Source organism: Oryctolagus cuniculus, chromosome 2 (genome assembly GCF_051225735.1).
Source record: "Oryctolagus cuniculus isolate XC-2025 breed Fujian yellow rabbit chromosome 2, ASM5122573v1, whole genome shotgun sequence".
NCBI classification, from domain to species: Eukaryota; Metazoa; Chordata; class Mammalia; order Lagomorpha; family Leporidae; genus Oryctolagus; species Oryctolagus cuniculus.
In genome coordinates, this window is record NC_142868.1 from 181,810,523 (window position 1) to 181,824,185 (window position 13,663).

Here is a 13,663-nt window from a genome sequence, read left to right on the forward strand (position 1 = left end):
GCTCTCTGCTATGGCCTGGGAAAGCAGTAGAAGATGGCCCAAGTCCTTGGGCCCCTGCACCTGCGTGGGAGACCCAGAAGAAGCTCCTGGCTCCTGGCTTCGGATCCATTGCAGCTATTTGGGAAGTGAACTATTGGATGGAAGACCTCTCTCACTCTGCCTCTCCTCTCTCTGTGTAACTCCAACTTTCAAATAAATAAATAAATCTTTTTTAAAAAAATCAAGATTTCTAAACTCACAGACTCTAGCGTTTAGGGGATGGGATGCATAAAACAAAGCCATTCTTACTTCTACCCCTGTATTTCCAGTCCCTTGTACTCTATCTACTGGGGACAAAGCACCACATATTGGTCATTGATACAGAGAATGTAAAAGTGTTTTGAAAGTTGTAGTCATATTAGTCAGAGTTTTCCAGAGAGACGGAGTGAATGGAATATGTATATAATATGTATATAATGCACAAGAGGGATTTGTTAGGGAAGCTGGCTCACATGATCATGTCAAGTTAGGAGAACCCTTGACAGGCCATTTGCAAGCAAGAGACCCTGGCCGGTAGCATGGCAAGTCCAAGCTGGACGGAGTCAGAAGCAGGAGGGCTGATGATATAACGATATAACTCTCAGTCCTTGGCCAAATGCCTGAGAACCCAGGGGCCCTACTCTAAGTCCTGAAGTACAAGGGCTGGCGAGCCCGGAGCTCTGACATCCAAAACAGCAGACCAAGTCTACCCCAACTCTCAGTGAAGAGACCAGTTTTTCTTCTGTATTTGTTCTCTCTGGGCCCGATCAATTGGACAGAGCCCGCTCACATTGAAGGCGACTCTTTGGCACCTAGTCCACTCAAACTCACATGCTAATTGTCTCTGGAAACATCCTTGCAGATGAACCAGAAATAATGCTTTACTAGGTTTCCAGGTAGTCCTTAATCCAGTCAAGGTGAGACCTCAAAATAACTGTCCCAGGGTGGTGTCTTGTCCTTACGGGGTGTGTCTCTGAGCAGGTACCTCAGAGTGCTTTCGATGGTCATTGCATTGCTCAGACTGGCAGTTTCTCAGTAGTGTATGATGGCAGTCGACCACTTAACAAGAATTCAGTTCATTAGTATTGTGATTGCTATGTGAAGAATCACACACTTTTTGAATACTCAGCTCCTGGGAGCAGAGGATCCCACAGCCATGTGTCTGCTGCCTTAACTCTTTTGTTGTCAAACGGGCTCTTTGTTTTGTTGCAATCTTACAGGGGGTCCCATGTCGGTGAATCAAACACTCAGTGGGAATGTGGCTCATGCCCACTTAGTCATTATGTTTGTTCGCTTAGTGCCTTTTCTGTGGTGAATGCTTTCTGGTAAGCACCAGTGTGACAGCTTCACACTTTTGTCCATAGGGTCTCTTCACATACCTCTACCCTAGCCGTATCTTCTCTGATCTCAATCTCTTTATGTCCAGGTCCCTGACCACTTGGCCAAGCTTTTCTCCACTGACCATGAGTCTATTTATAGTTTGACCTTGGACCATTTCTATTCCCACATACAATAGATAATTCAGTACACTGCCTGAAGCTCTGCCCACACTGTTAGCTTTAAAAGCACCCCCTCCATGGGACTGTAATGAAGCTGAGGTTACCTTTTACCTTGTCCCTACTTACCAAGTTGACTCATCTGCGAACCAGGCTTGGCTTTTCTTCTCCTCTGTCAAATAGCCAAGGCTTCCAGGCAGCCACAATGGGAACTAAAGAAGTGTCGGTGCATCAGTGTTAAACGATGGGTGGGGGGCCTGGACCACGTGTTTATGCAGCTTACCTGTAAGCTCTCTGGCCTCATGTGTACAACTTCCATCAGACAACAGGTTGGCTCCTGGACCCATGTGCCCTTATGATTTGGTGAAGTTGATGGACAAACAAAAGCTGACGAGACATAGTTTTCTGGCTGCATGCTTGGATACTAGGTTCAAAAAACGTATCATTCTTTTCCTTAGGTGGCAACTGAGATCCCAGCTGGTTCCATTTCTGGTAGTCCTCTGTCATCCTCCAGCATCCACTTGGCTTCTGTGGAGGTGGGGTTAGTGAACTTAATGGACAGGTGTGAGGACCAACACCCCTGAATCCTTTACATCCCCTGTGCTGGGATCTTGGGTTGGCTTATGATCTTGACCGCCTAGGGGTAATGAAGGCAGAGGCTGATTCAGAGCCTCTACTTGGCCTTCCCTATGTTGAGGGCCTGACATGCGCCCTCCCACCCCCATACTTTAATAGGCTTGTGATGGCATGCAGGAAGTTAGCTGGGGAGTACTTTCAGGATCAACACGTGGTGGGGAGGAGAGGAAGCCAGTTAGGGAAGAAGGAGAACTTGAGCTTTGATGCAGCACCAACAACAGCCCCGATCATCCCTACTGAGACTCCTGAAGCTGGGATGGCTCACTGCTGTCGGCCTGGGGTGGGACAAAAGGGCACGGCTTTGTAGTCGCCACGTCAAACAGTCATCTGGACACATTTAGAGCAGGACCTTGGATTAGGTGGATTTCTTTAGCAGTACTTCCAGAAGCTACGGTGCTAAGTCCTTCAGGCCTGAAGTGCATTCTGGGTGGCACCTCAGAACTACACACACACACACACACACACACGCACGCAAGCACATGTACGTGTGTGTGTGTGTGTGTGTGTGTATGTACGTGGGTGCCCCCCATGCATCAGTCCAGGTAAAGACAAAGAGAAGAGAAACCAATTTTGTCTAATTTGAATAGGAAATTTTATTCTCCCTCTTTTAATCCAGAACAACCATATAATGCATATGATTCTACACCTTGCCTTTGCACTTTAATAATATTGTTAGGTCTTTCCTCGAATGAGTAGCAATGTGGATACAAGGATATTCATCTCAATATTGTTTAAAATAGTACTGACATGTTAACTATAGAAACTGTTAGCTATAGATTAGTTAAAATCATTGCACACAATCCAAACAGTTGGATGATGTAGCTATTTAAAATTATGTGCTGAAGTTTGAGAGTATCAATTTTCCCAAACTTGGCAAAAAATTGACAGCTACCTAGAGGAGGCAAGCAGATGGAGGTTAAAAATATCACATTCATAATGATAAAGTTGTTGAAGATAAAACAGCTTGGGTGCTAGGGCCCAGTGGGCTTGCCGGCACTTCCTGTCCCCAACTTCCTCAAGTCTAGACCTGATGAGATCACGTCTGAGTGCAAGCCTGGTTCTGCAGAGGAGACACGCTTAGCCAACGTGGGGCTGTTCATGCTCAGCCCAGATATCAGCCTGAGTAGAGACCTTCGTAGCTTCTCCCCTCCTCTATCACGTTTCCCTCACACCTTTACAGCTTTCTTCTGAGAACACTCCAATGAATTACTTGCTTAAAGAGTAAAGTCGCAGTCCATGTCTCCCCAGACATAAAACAAAAAGCTATGGAATGTTTAGAATTTTGTAATGTTAAAAAAGTTATCTGTAGTTTGAAAAGGAAAACCTCACGTGAACTCTAGGATAAAACATGCCCATTGCTTGTGGCTGGGTATTTGCTGCCTGATCTTGATTTCTCATTTTCTAAGGTGTGCAAAGGCATCATTTGTCAAAGCAGGTCATTCACTTTACCATGAAAGAGTCAGACGTCTATTTATCTTTTTTTAAATGTTTATGTATTTATTTGAAAGAGGGAGGGAGGGAGGGAGGGAGGAAGAGAGGGTGGGAGGGAGAGAGAGAGAGAGAGAGAGAGAGAGAGGGAGTCGTCCACCTGCTGGTTCACTTCCCCAAATGCCTGCACCATTTAGCGCTAGGCCAGGCCCTGGACCGCCGCCCAGACCTCTCATGGGAGTGGCACTTGAGACATCATGTGTTGGCTCTCAGGAGGCACATCAGCAGGGAGCTGGACCCGAAGTCGGGTATCCAGGACTTGAACCAGGCGCCCTGATGGGGGATGTGGGTGTCCCAAACACAGGGACTCAGCTACCATGCCAAATGCCCAGCCGAGATTTCTATTTCTTAATGTAGAGAAAGTATTGTTATGCTGGGAAGGCCAGAGAAGTGGGCAGGAGTCGTGGACATGGAGACAGTGCGGACAGGTCACACTTTTAAGATATATATGGGCAGGGAAGAGAGGAAAAAATAATTTGGTAGAGTAGTGTGATAAAGAGACTTATTTAACCTGGAAGGATTCTGAGTATGCTTGTAGAAGGGGGGGGGGGTTCAGAACTAGAAAATAATGAACTAAACAAGAATGGTTCATGGAGCAACACTGGATAGAAGGTGAGGTAGGGTGGAGGCCTGTATGTAGCATGATGTACCCTTAAGAAGACATTAGCTGCGGTGAGGAGGGGGAAGTTTCAGATTGGCAAATTCCTTTGTGGGCAAATTTGGGGCTAAGGGAAGGCAAGACTGCAACTGGTAGTCTCTAATTTTTATACAATGTTGAAGAAGACATGCTATTAGCTAAATGAAGAGGCAGACATTGAGGCGGGGGTCCTCAGGGGAGGGACAAATGCTGATAGAAGCCATCAGGGATAAGTGAGAGGATGAGTAGATTGAATACAGAGGTTGTGTCTGTACAGCTAAGACACTTTTCAAGCTACAGGGGATACGTTCGTAGGAGGGTGAGTAGGGTACTAAGAAGATAGTCTGGCATCCTACCTACAATGAGCTCCAGTAGGGTGAAAGTGAAACAGAACATTTAAGGAAGTCCAGAACTACCGTGGTCACTTCTGAGTGAGACGGGAGAAGGCTCAAGACTGAATTAATAGTCACCTGGAGAACCGTACCATGCCCTCTTGGGAATTACTTAAACTATCTAGGTTTGCGGAAAGTTAAATAGAAACTACAGCGTCCTAATCCACACGGCTCCACCATCGCTCTCAGCCATCTTTCCTCCAGAACCGGCCCAAGCCTCAGTCCTGTTTCAGAATATAGTTGAGTTCGGAGGCAGGGGCTTTCGGGATCAGCGGGGGGGGGGACTACACATCCTTCACTCGCCAACAGAGACCTAGATAACGCGACGGGAGATGCCACGCTGGGTCCCTCGGGAGGCACTGACGGACAACAGAAATAATGGCTTCTGACTGCAGCCCCCGCTGAATCATTCGGCAAATATTTACCAGGTGCCTGGACTTCCGGGCACCGTGCCAGGGGCTGAGCTCACAGCGATAAGAGACGCCACTTCTGTCCTTGACGAGAGGATTCACAGCCAGAGTGTGAGTGCCGGGGCAGGGGGAGACGCAAAGGGCTCTGAGCCGGCGACCTCCGGCCTCCACACGTCCCAGGCTCCTGAGCTTGGCAAACCCGCCCTTGTGCAGCCTCATTCACCGAACGGCGATAACAAGCAGATGAGTGCCGTCGCAAGCCTTCACTAAGATAACTTTTGTAAACACGAGCATAAATGAGTAAGCACGAGTCTCAGTGGAAGTGACAGTTGGCACGGTCACCCCCTCCGACCCCGACCCAAGACCCCCATCTTTGGAGCCACCGCGGCGCCCAGCGCGCAGCTCGATAAGCCTTCTCGGATGGATCAAGTTCCGCTTCCGCAGGCAGGTCTCTGCCGTCCGCTTTCCCTCACGCGCATGCTCCTGCGGAGGGGCGGAGACCGGAAGGGCGGGGGCGTGGCCGGGCGCCGCGGACGGCCGGCTCGCTCGCTGTGAGGCCGGGCGCGGGAGGCGGGGACGCGCGCGCGCTCGTCCGCGCGGCCGGCTGCGTACAGTAGTGACGGCCGCGCGGGAGTGGTCACATGACCGTAGCGGCTGCCTGTACAGTAAGAACCCAATATGGCAGCGGCGGTCGCAGTAGCAACGGCAGCAGGAGGACCGGCCGCCCCATAGACCCCCCCGCGCACCACCCCCGCCGCTTCCTCTGCTCGGGCGCTCCTCCGGCCTGACTTCCCCTTTCTCCCACCTTTCCCGGCACCGCGGGAAAAGCAGCGCAGGGCAGAGCAGGCAGGGAGGGCGGCCGGAGCCCGGACACGGGAGCCTCCCAGTCAGTTCAAGACCCGACATGAGGGAAAAGGGCCGTAGGAAGAAGGGCAGGACCTGGGCGGAGGCCGCCAAGACGGTAAGGGGGAGGGAGCGAAGGGAAGGCCGGGAGGGTTTCGTTGCCCTGCCGCCCGCCAGTCGCAGAGGAGGGGAGGTCGCCCGCCCGGCGACCCGGCTGAGGGGGCGCAAAACCGCGCGGAGAGGGCGGCGGTTAGCGTCGGGGTTGCGATCCCTGCGGGAATGGAGGCGCCCGGCGGAAGGAGGTCGTGGCGGGGCCGTGGCTTCTCCCAGCGTGTGCGACGAGCCCCCTCGATGTGTGGAGGCTGCCTCTCGGGGTCACGTCGCCATCGCCCCCGCTCCGTGGGGGAGCCCCCGCCGCGGCTCGGGACGGGCTTGTTGTGCTCGCACCGTGAGCGGGCTCTCGTCCCTTGTGCGGCCGGAGAGCCCCCACTGGCCGCGGCCCGGAGGCAGGCTGGTGCGTGCACCCAGCCCGGGGGAGAAGAGGGGCAAGCCCGGCTGCTGCAGCCCGGCGGAGTCGGCCCGCCGCGGCAGACGAGCCGGCCGCCCCCGGGCGCCCTGTGCCGCTGGCCCTCGCAGCCGGCGCGGGCTCACGAGGCTTTTGTTTTTGTTTGCTGTTGGAGCTGAAAGTGCAGGAGGTGTTTAGAAACGAAGTAACAGGTGGGACTTGTAGGATTTTTTTTTTTTTTTCTGTTTCCGTAGAGACCTACTCCGAACAGGGCAGCAATGCATGGCGGGACGTGTAGTTTGCCCGGCCTCCGCTGGTCCGCAGCCCGGGGGCCGGGGGCCGGGGGCCGGGCCAGGTGGCCGCGGGTGGGCGCGGTAGCTCTCCCCTCGCCCTGATCGTGTAGTAGCGGAGTTGTAGAGGTGGGCTCAGGACAGTGGCGGCTCGCGGCGCGGTGGGAACTTTGGGCTGTGTGTTTTTCGGACGGGAACGGTGCAGGCGCGTGTGTCTATAGGGATGGAGCCTCACACAGGCGGGAGCGGAGCGACAGGGTTGGCCCGCGGGGAAGCGAGAGGGTCCCGCGTGCACGCCGTGGATAATGTCGGTGATGGCTGGGACAGCGTGGGCAGCTCTTGTAAATGAACCTTTTTTTTTTTTTTTTTTTGAGTGAGGTTTTTCTAAATACAAAAAAAAAAAAGATTCACTTTGGGAACGTTTGGAAGATTATAGCAAAGTATAAAAAAGAAAATTAAAAAAAATCATGTATTTCACCCCTCGGCTATGTCTATTAGCGTTTTGTTATGTTGCTGTCTAGTCTCTTGTTTCCCCCGCATTTTATTAAGCCTCGTGCATTTGTTTTGTAAACCGGGCACATTTGTTTTGTAAACTTTATGCATTAGGGGGTTGATGAGGCTTCATCCTGCCTTTCTGGTTTAGGTGGAAATGTGGAAAGTCAAAAAATAGTAACGCTTTTATTTTACTGAGAATTTTCACCTACAGTACATCTCCGTAAAACTAGGATAAAATGCTAGAAATTACTTTGTTGATGATGGTGGGAAGGTTGCTCCTCCACAGATACTTTCTTCCTGATTAATAAAAGAAGCATGATTAATTTTAATTATAGGTAAGCAGACCTCAACCCGAATTATGTTAATTAATTTTATGTTGCTAGGACCTACAGAGTAGTGAGCTCCTTGGATAAGACAGTCTGATCATTGGGAGATAGTGACAAATAGCAAGAATTAGTCTACATCTAATCTGTGTAGATTTCCCTATAGCAAATTATTCTGTTTGCTCATTTCATTCTCTAAGTAGTTGTATGGAAAATTGCATTTAAAATCTGGAAAGACTAATTTGATCCATAGAGTTCTGGGTGAGGTCCAGAGGGGAGCAGTCTGTTACTTGCTTGTTTGGCAGATCTTCATCCTCATTACGTTTTCTAGGCAATCTCACGTGGGTGTGGTATGGATGTGGTATGGCCCGGACTGCTTTGTTGAGCCTGGTATCAATGCACACATCTGGAGTTCTCTTGTCCTTCATGGCAAACTTCCAGATCTCTGTGAGTGCCCGAGGAGCATGCTTCCTGAAGCCCACACCACGGACACGCGTGTGAATGTTGGTACATCCCTGGTCACCACCTCACTGATAGAAGAGCAGCTCCTCTTCATCCTTCCTGTGGGAGCCGTCCTGCAGGGCCCAAGTTGAATAACTTTTTCTTTAAGAACAAGGGTGGGCCTCTTATGCCTCGTTGAGTATATATTAACTGGTCCAGAGTCCTTTTAGGTCTATGTTTGCATTATATTTATAATCTCCAGCTTGAAAAAACCTTCACTGTTTTATAGTACAAACTAGAAAGTATAACTGGGCAAAATTTTCTTGGCTTGTAGAACACATGAAAATTAGAGCAGGAAACCACTGTAAGGGACACGGGGTAAAAATTGAGAAACTGCTCAGCTGCATACTTTTTTTTTTTTCCCAAAGATTTATTTATTTATTTGAAATGCAGAGTTACAGAGAGGGCCACTCCCCAAATGGCTGCAGTAGTTGGAGCTGGGCTGGTCTGAAGCCAGGAGCCATGAGTTTCTTCTGAGTCTCTCATATGGGTGTAGGAGCCCAAATACTTGGGCTATCTTCTGCTGCTTTCCCAGGCACATTAGCAGAGAGCTAGATTGGAAGTGGAGCAGCTGGGACTCAAACCGGCGCCCATATGGGATGATGGCATCCCAGGCAGTAACTTTACCTGCCAAGCCAGCAGTCCCCTCAGATGCATAATTCTGAAAACAATAGCTGCGTGTTTACATTTGTGGAACTACTTGCCACTAGTCTGTCTGTGCTGGACTTGATATAACTCTGAGTGATTGTCCTTGCCATATTAGTGAAGTTTCCCTGCATTTTGCCTTTTGCATTTTGTGTTATTATTAACTTCATGATTATTTCTGTCCTGTTTTTATGTTCCTGACTTGAAAGTCCATAAGCCTCCTGGCTTGTTGGAGGGGAAGAAAATCAAAATCTCTTTTGGATACTTCCAGAAAGGTGGTGTTGCTGGCAGGTGCATCTGTTGTAGAATTCTAGAGTTCTGACGGGAGCTGAGAAAATAACCTCAGCTTTGCAGAAGTCCTTGATGCTTCCTCTCCTTAGATCCGTCTACTCCGATAAGGTGGTAGTTTTATTGTCAGTGAAAGAATATTATTTTTTTTTTTAATTTTTTTTTGACAGGCAGAGTGGACAGTGAGAGAGAGAGAGAGAAAGGTCTTCCTTTGCCGTTGGTTCACCCTCCAATGGCCGGCGCACCACGCCGATCTGATGGCAGGAGCCAGGTACTTCTCCTGGTCTCCCATGGGGTGCAGGGCCCAAGCACTTGGGCCATCCTCCACTGCCCTCCCTGGCCACAGCAGAGAGCTGGCCTGGAAGAGGGGCAACCGGGACAGAATCCGGCGCCCCGACCGGGACTAGAACCCAATGTGCCGGCGCCGCTAGGCGGAGGATTAGCCTAGTGAGCCGCGGCGCCGGCCAGAATATTACTTTTATACTACAAAAGCCGTCTGGAAGGAGGCCAGCATGTTAGGAATCTGATCAGTGCAAAGGTTTGATAAAACCCATGGTGTGGATTAAGCTGCCACCTGCAGTGCCTGCATCCCAGATGAGCGCCAGTTTGAGTCCCAGCTGCTCCACTTCCGATCCAGCTCACTGCTGGGAAAGCTGAGGATGGCTCAAGTGCTTGGGCCCCTGCACTCACATAGGAGACTCAGATGAAGCTTCTGGCTTCAGCCCGCGCAGCCCCATCTGTAGCCGCTGTTCAGGGAGTGAACCAGAAGACGGAAGATTCTCCTTCTCTGTGGCTCTTCCTTTCTTTTTCTTTTTCTTTCCTTCTTTCTTCTTCTTCTTCTTCTTCTTCTTCTTTTTTTTTTTTTTTTTTTTTTGACAGGCAGAGTGAACAGTGAGAGAGAGAGACAGAGAGAAAGGTCTTCCTTTACCAGTGGTTCACCCTCCAATGGCCACCGCGGCCGGCGCATCACGCTGATCCAAAGCCAGGAGCCAGGTGCTTCTGGTCTCCCGTGGGGTGCAGGGCCGAAGCACTTGGGCCATCCTCCACTGCACTCCCTGGCCACAGCAGAGAGCTGGCCTGGAAAAGGGGCAACCGGGACAGAATCTGGTGCCCTGCCCAGGGACTAGAACCCAGTGTGCTGGTGCCACAGGCGGAGGATTAGCCTAGTGAGCCACGGCTCCGGCCTTCTGCCTTTCAAATAATAAAATAAAAATCGTTAAAAAAGAAAAAAAAATCTGTCATCTTCGTCCTTTTTACAAGAACACTCTGAAAGCCCTCTGGTTCTATGTTCTTTTCTTTTTTTAAAAAAAATGTGTATTACTTATTTTTATTTACTTGAAAGCAGAGTGACAGAGACAGAGGCAGAAAATAAGAAAGAGAAAGGTATCTCGAGGTACCCCTTCAACAGCAGGATTGGGTTAAATTGAAGTCAGGAGCCAGGAACTCCATCTAGGTTGGTCTCCCACATGGGTAGCAGGGGCCCAAGCACTTGGGTCATTATCCACTACCTCCCAGGATGCATTAGTAGGAAGTTGGATCAGAAGCAGAGTAGCTGGGACTTGAACCAGCACTGATGCTGGGCATTCCCAGCAACGGCTTAACATACTGTACCACTATGCTTACGTTGTTGTTTTTATTTATTTATTTATTTATTTTTATTTTTTGACAGGTAGAGTGGACAGTAAGAGAGAGTCTTCCTTTTTTTTTTTTTTTTTTTGACAGGCAGAGTGGACAGTGAGAGAGAGACAGAGAGAAAGGTCTTCCTTTTGCCATTGGTTTACCCTCCAATGGCCTCCGCCGCCAGTGTGCTGTGGCCAGCGCACCGCGCTGATCCGAAAACAGGAGCCAGGTGCTTCTCCTAGTCTCCCATGGGGTGCAGGGCCCAAGCACTTGGGCCATCCTCCACTGCACTCCCTGGCCACAGCAGAGAGCTGGCCTGGAAGAGGGGCAACCGGGACTAGAACCTGGTGTGCCGGCACTGCAAAGCGGAGGATTAGCCTAGTGAGCCGTGGCGCCGGCCAAGGATTTGTTTTTAATTATTTGAAAGGCACAGCGACAGAGAAGGAGAAACAAGAGTTAAGAGAGGGATCTTGGCCGGCGCCGCGGCTCACTAGGCTAATCCTCCGCCTTGCGGCGCCGACACACCGGGTTCTAGTCCCGGTCGGGGCGCCGGATTCTGTCCCGGTTGCCCCTCTTCCAGGCCAGCTCTCTGCTGTGGCCAGGGAGTGCAGTGGAGGATGGCCCAGGTCCTTGGGCCCTGCACCCCATGGGAGACCAGGAAAAGCACCTGGCTCCTGGCTCCTGCCATTGGATCAGCGCCGTGCGCCGGCCGCGGCGGCCATTGGAGGGTGAACCAACGGCAAAGGAAGACCTTTCTCTCTCTCTGTCTCTCTCTCTCACTGTCCACTCTGCCTGTCAAAAAATAAAAAAAAAAAAAAAAAAAAGAGAGGGATCTTACATCTGCTGGTTTATTTCCCAAATGGCCCAACAGCCAGGGCTGGGCCAGACTGAAGCTAGGAGTCAGGAACTCCATCCTGGTGTCCCACATTAGAAGCAGGAGCCCAGGGCCATGTGCTGCTGCCTTCCCTGGGCACATTTTCAGGAAGTTGGGTCAGAAGCAGACCAGCCGGGACCCTGACCAGCACACTGATGTGGGACAGCAGCATCACAAGCAGTGGTTTAACTTGCTGAGCCTCAGGGATATGTGAAGTCTTGCTGTTCGCTGTTGTAATATAGGAGCAAAGCAGTTTGGGGGTTGTTTTATTCAGTTGAACTTGATGAAAATGTTCTGTGTTGGTGCTCTCCAGTGTGGAAATCACTAGTCACATGTGTGTGGCCATTTGTATGCTTAAAATGTGGCTAGAGTGAGCAAGGAATTGCATTTTAAATTTCATTTAATTTTAACTACTTTAAATAGTCATATTTGGCTAGTGACTGCTGTTATTATTAGTATAGATGTCAAGTAATTTCCTATGTATATTGACTGTAGTTTTTTCAGTAAACTTGTATGTTAAATTTTTTTTACCTTTTTCTTTCTTGCTTCCTTTTTTTTTTTTTTCATACTAATTTTTGAGAGTGCTTGATAGATCTTGAAAACTGGCCCTTTGTCTTATGTGCTGAAGATCCGTTTCCCAGTTTTTTCTTTTGATTTTACTTAGGGAGTTTTTTTTTGTATTTTGTTGCCCATTTTTAATGTTTATGTAAACAAAATTGTCTTTTATTTTTTTCTGATATTTGGGTCCTACTAAGAAAAGTTTCCCAGCTCAAAGATTTTAAGTGAAGTACTTTTTTTTTTTTTTTTGACAGGCAGAGTGGACAGTGAGAGAGAGAGACAGAGAGAAAGGTCTTCCTTTGCCGTTGGTTCACCCTCCAATGGCCGCCGCGGCCGGCGCACGGCGCTGATCCAATGGCAGGAGCCAGGAGCCAGGTGCTTTTCCTGGTCTCCCATGGGGTGCAGGACCCAAGCACCTGGGCCATCCTCCACTGCACTCCCTGGCCACAGCAGAGAGCTGGCCTGGAAGAGGGGCAACCGGGACAGAATCCGGCGCCCCGACCGGGACTAGAACCCGGTGTGCCGGCGCCCCTAGGCGGAGGATTAGCCTAGTGAGCCGCGGCGCCGGCCCAAGTGAAGTACTTTTTAATAATGATGGTCCTGAATGCATATCGTTCCTAAATAAAAAATATATATTTTATTTTGGACAAGTAGGGGAAAATTCTGTTTATATACCTGTAATAATACTTTGTGCTGCTTAAAGAGTTTCTTTTAAAATGTTGTCTGCAGAGCTTAACTCATTTCTTTTCTGTGTGTTTTTTTTTTTTTTTAGAAGATTTATTTATTTGAAAGGCAGAGTTACAGAGAGACAGAGGCAGAGAGAGAGAGCGCTAGCGAACGAGCGCACAGAGAGAGGTCTTCTGTCTGCTAGTTCACACCCCAGATGGCTACAACAGCCAGAGCTGTGCTGATCTGAAGCCAGGAGCCAGTAACTTCCCTCTGGGTCTCCTATGAGGATGCAGGGGCCCAGGGCTTGGGCCATCTTCCACTGCTTTCCCAGGCACATTAGCAGAGAGCTGGATTGGAAGTGGAACAGCCAAGGCTTGAACTGGAGCCCATATGGGGTGCTGGCACTGCAGGTGGGCTTTATCTGCTAAGCCACAGCACCAGCCCTTTAATTTAGTTTCTTGCACAGGAATTTTGAGTCTTTTTTGTGTCTTGCAAGAATTTGAGATAGATTTGTTCTCACTTAGAAGCTAGTAGACTATTGTTGGGTTTTGTTTGAAGTCTGATTGAATATCTTTTTTTGTGAAAGAAAATTATTTCATGACACATTAGGGTATTTGCCTACAAAGACTCTTTGGAGTTACATTTAGACATTGGGGAATGTCTGTGACAATTCTTACTTTTGACCTTACTTAACAGGACTAAAATTGGTTAGTGGTAATTGCACATGTACTTGGTCCTGAGTAGCAGAGGGCATTGTAAAGCTTACTAATTAAAATGTCCTCTAAGTTGAGCCACCTTTAGGCAAAAAAATATGTTGTGAAAGACCTTTGCTTTGCCAGTTCTTTAGGTGCACACTCTAGCAGTTACACTACATCTAGGATGGACTTCATTGGAGTTCACAACTTGTGATGGCCCAACATCATCTGGAATCTTTAACTCACTGATGTTTGAATTATTCATTAGTTGGTTTAGCCA

General features: G+C 49.2%; 1 protein-coding gene across 9 annotated transcripts in view; it reads left to right on the plus strand.

Moving 5' to 3' along the window:
- Nucleotides 1-5,654: 5,654 nt before the first annotated feature.
- The window catches only part of ASXL2 (ASXL transcriptional regulator 2), a 175,303-nt gene continuing 167,294 nt past the window's right edge, over nucleotides 5,655-13,663 (plus strand). For 4 of the 9 annotated variants that reach the window (XR_011386742.2, XM_051843114.3, XM_051843112.3 and 1 more), the window contains exon 1: nucleotides 5,967-6,038. Coding sequence is in view for 5 of the 9 variants with exons in the window: in XM_051843114.3 (XP_051699074.3) it covers nucleotides 5,982-6,038 (57 nt within the window). In the remaining 4 variants the exon portion in view is untranslated. Of the gene's footprint in view, nucleotides 6,039-13,663 lie in introns of all 9 variants that reach the window. The other 5 variants (XM_051843110.3, XM_008254662.5, XM_008254670.5 and 2 more) reach the window with 4 other exon arrangements.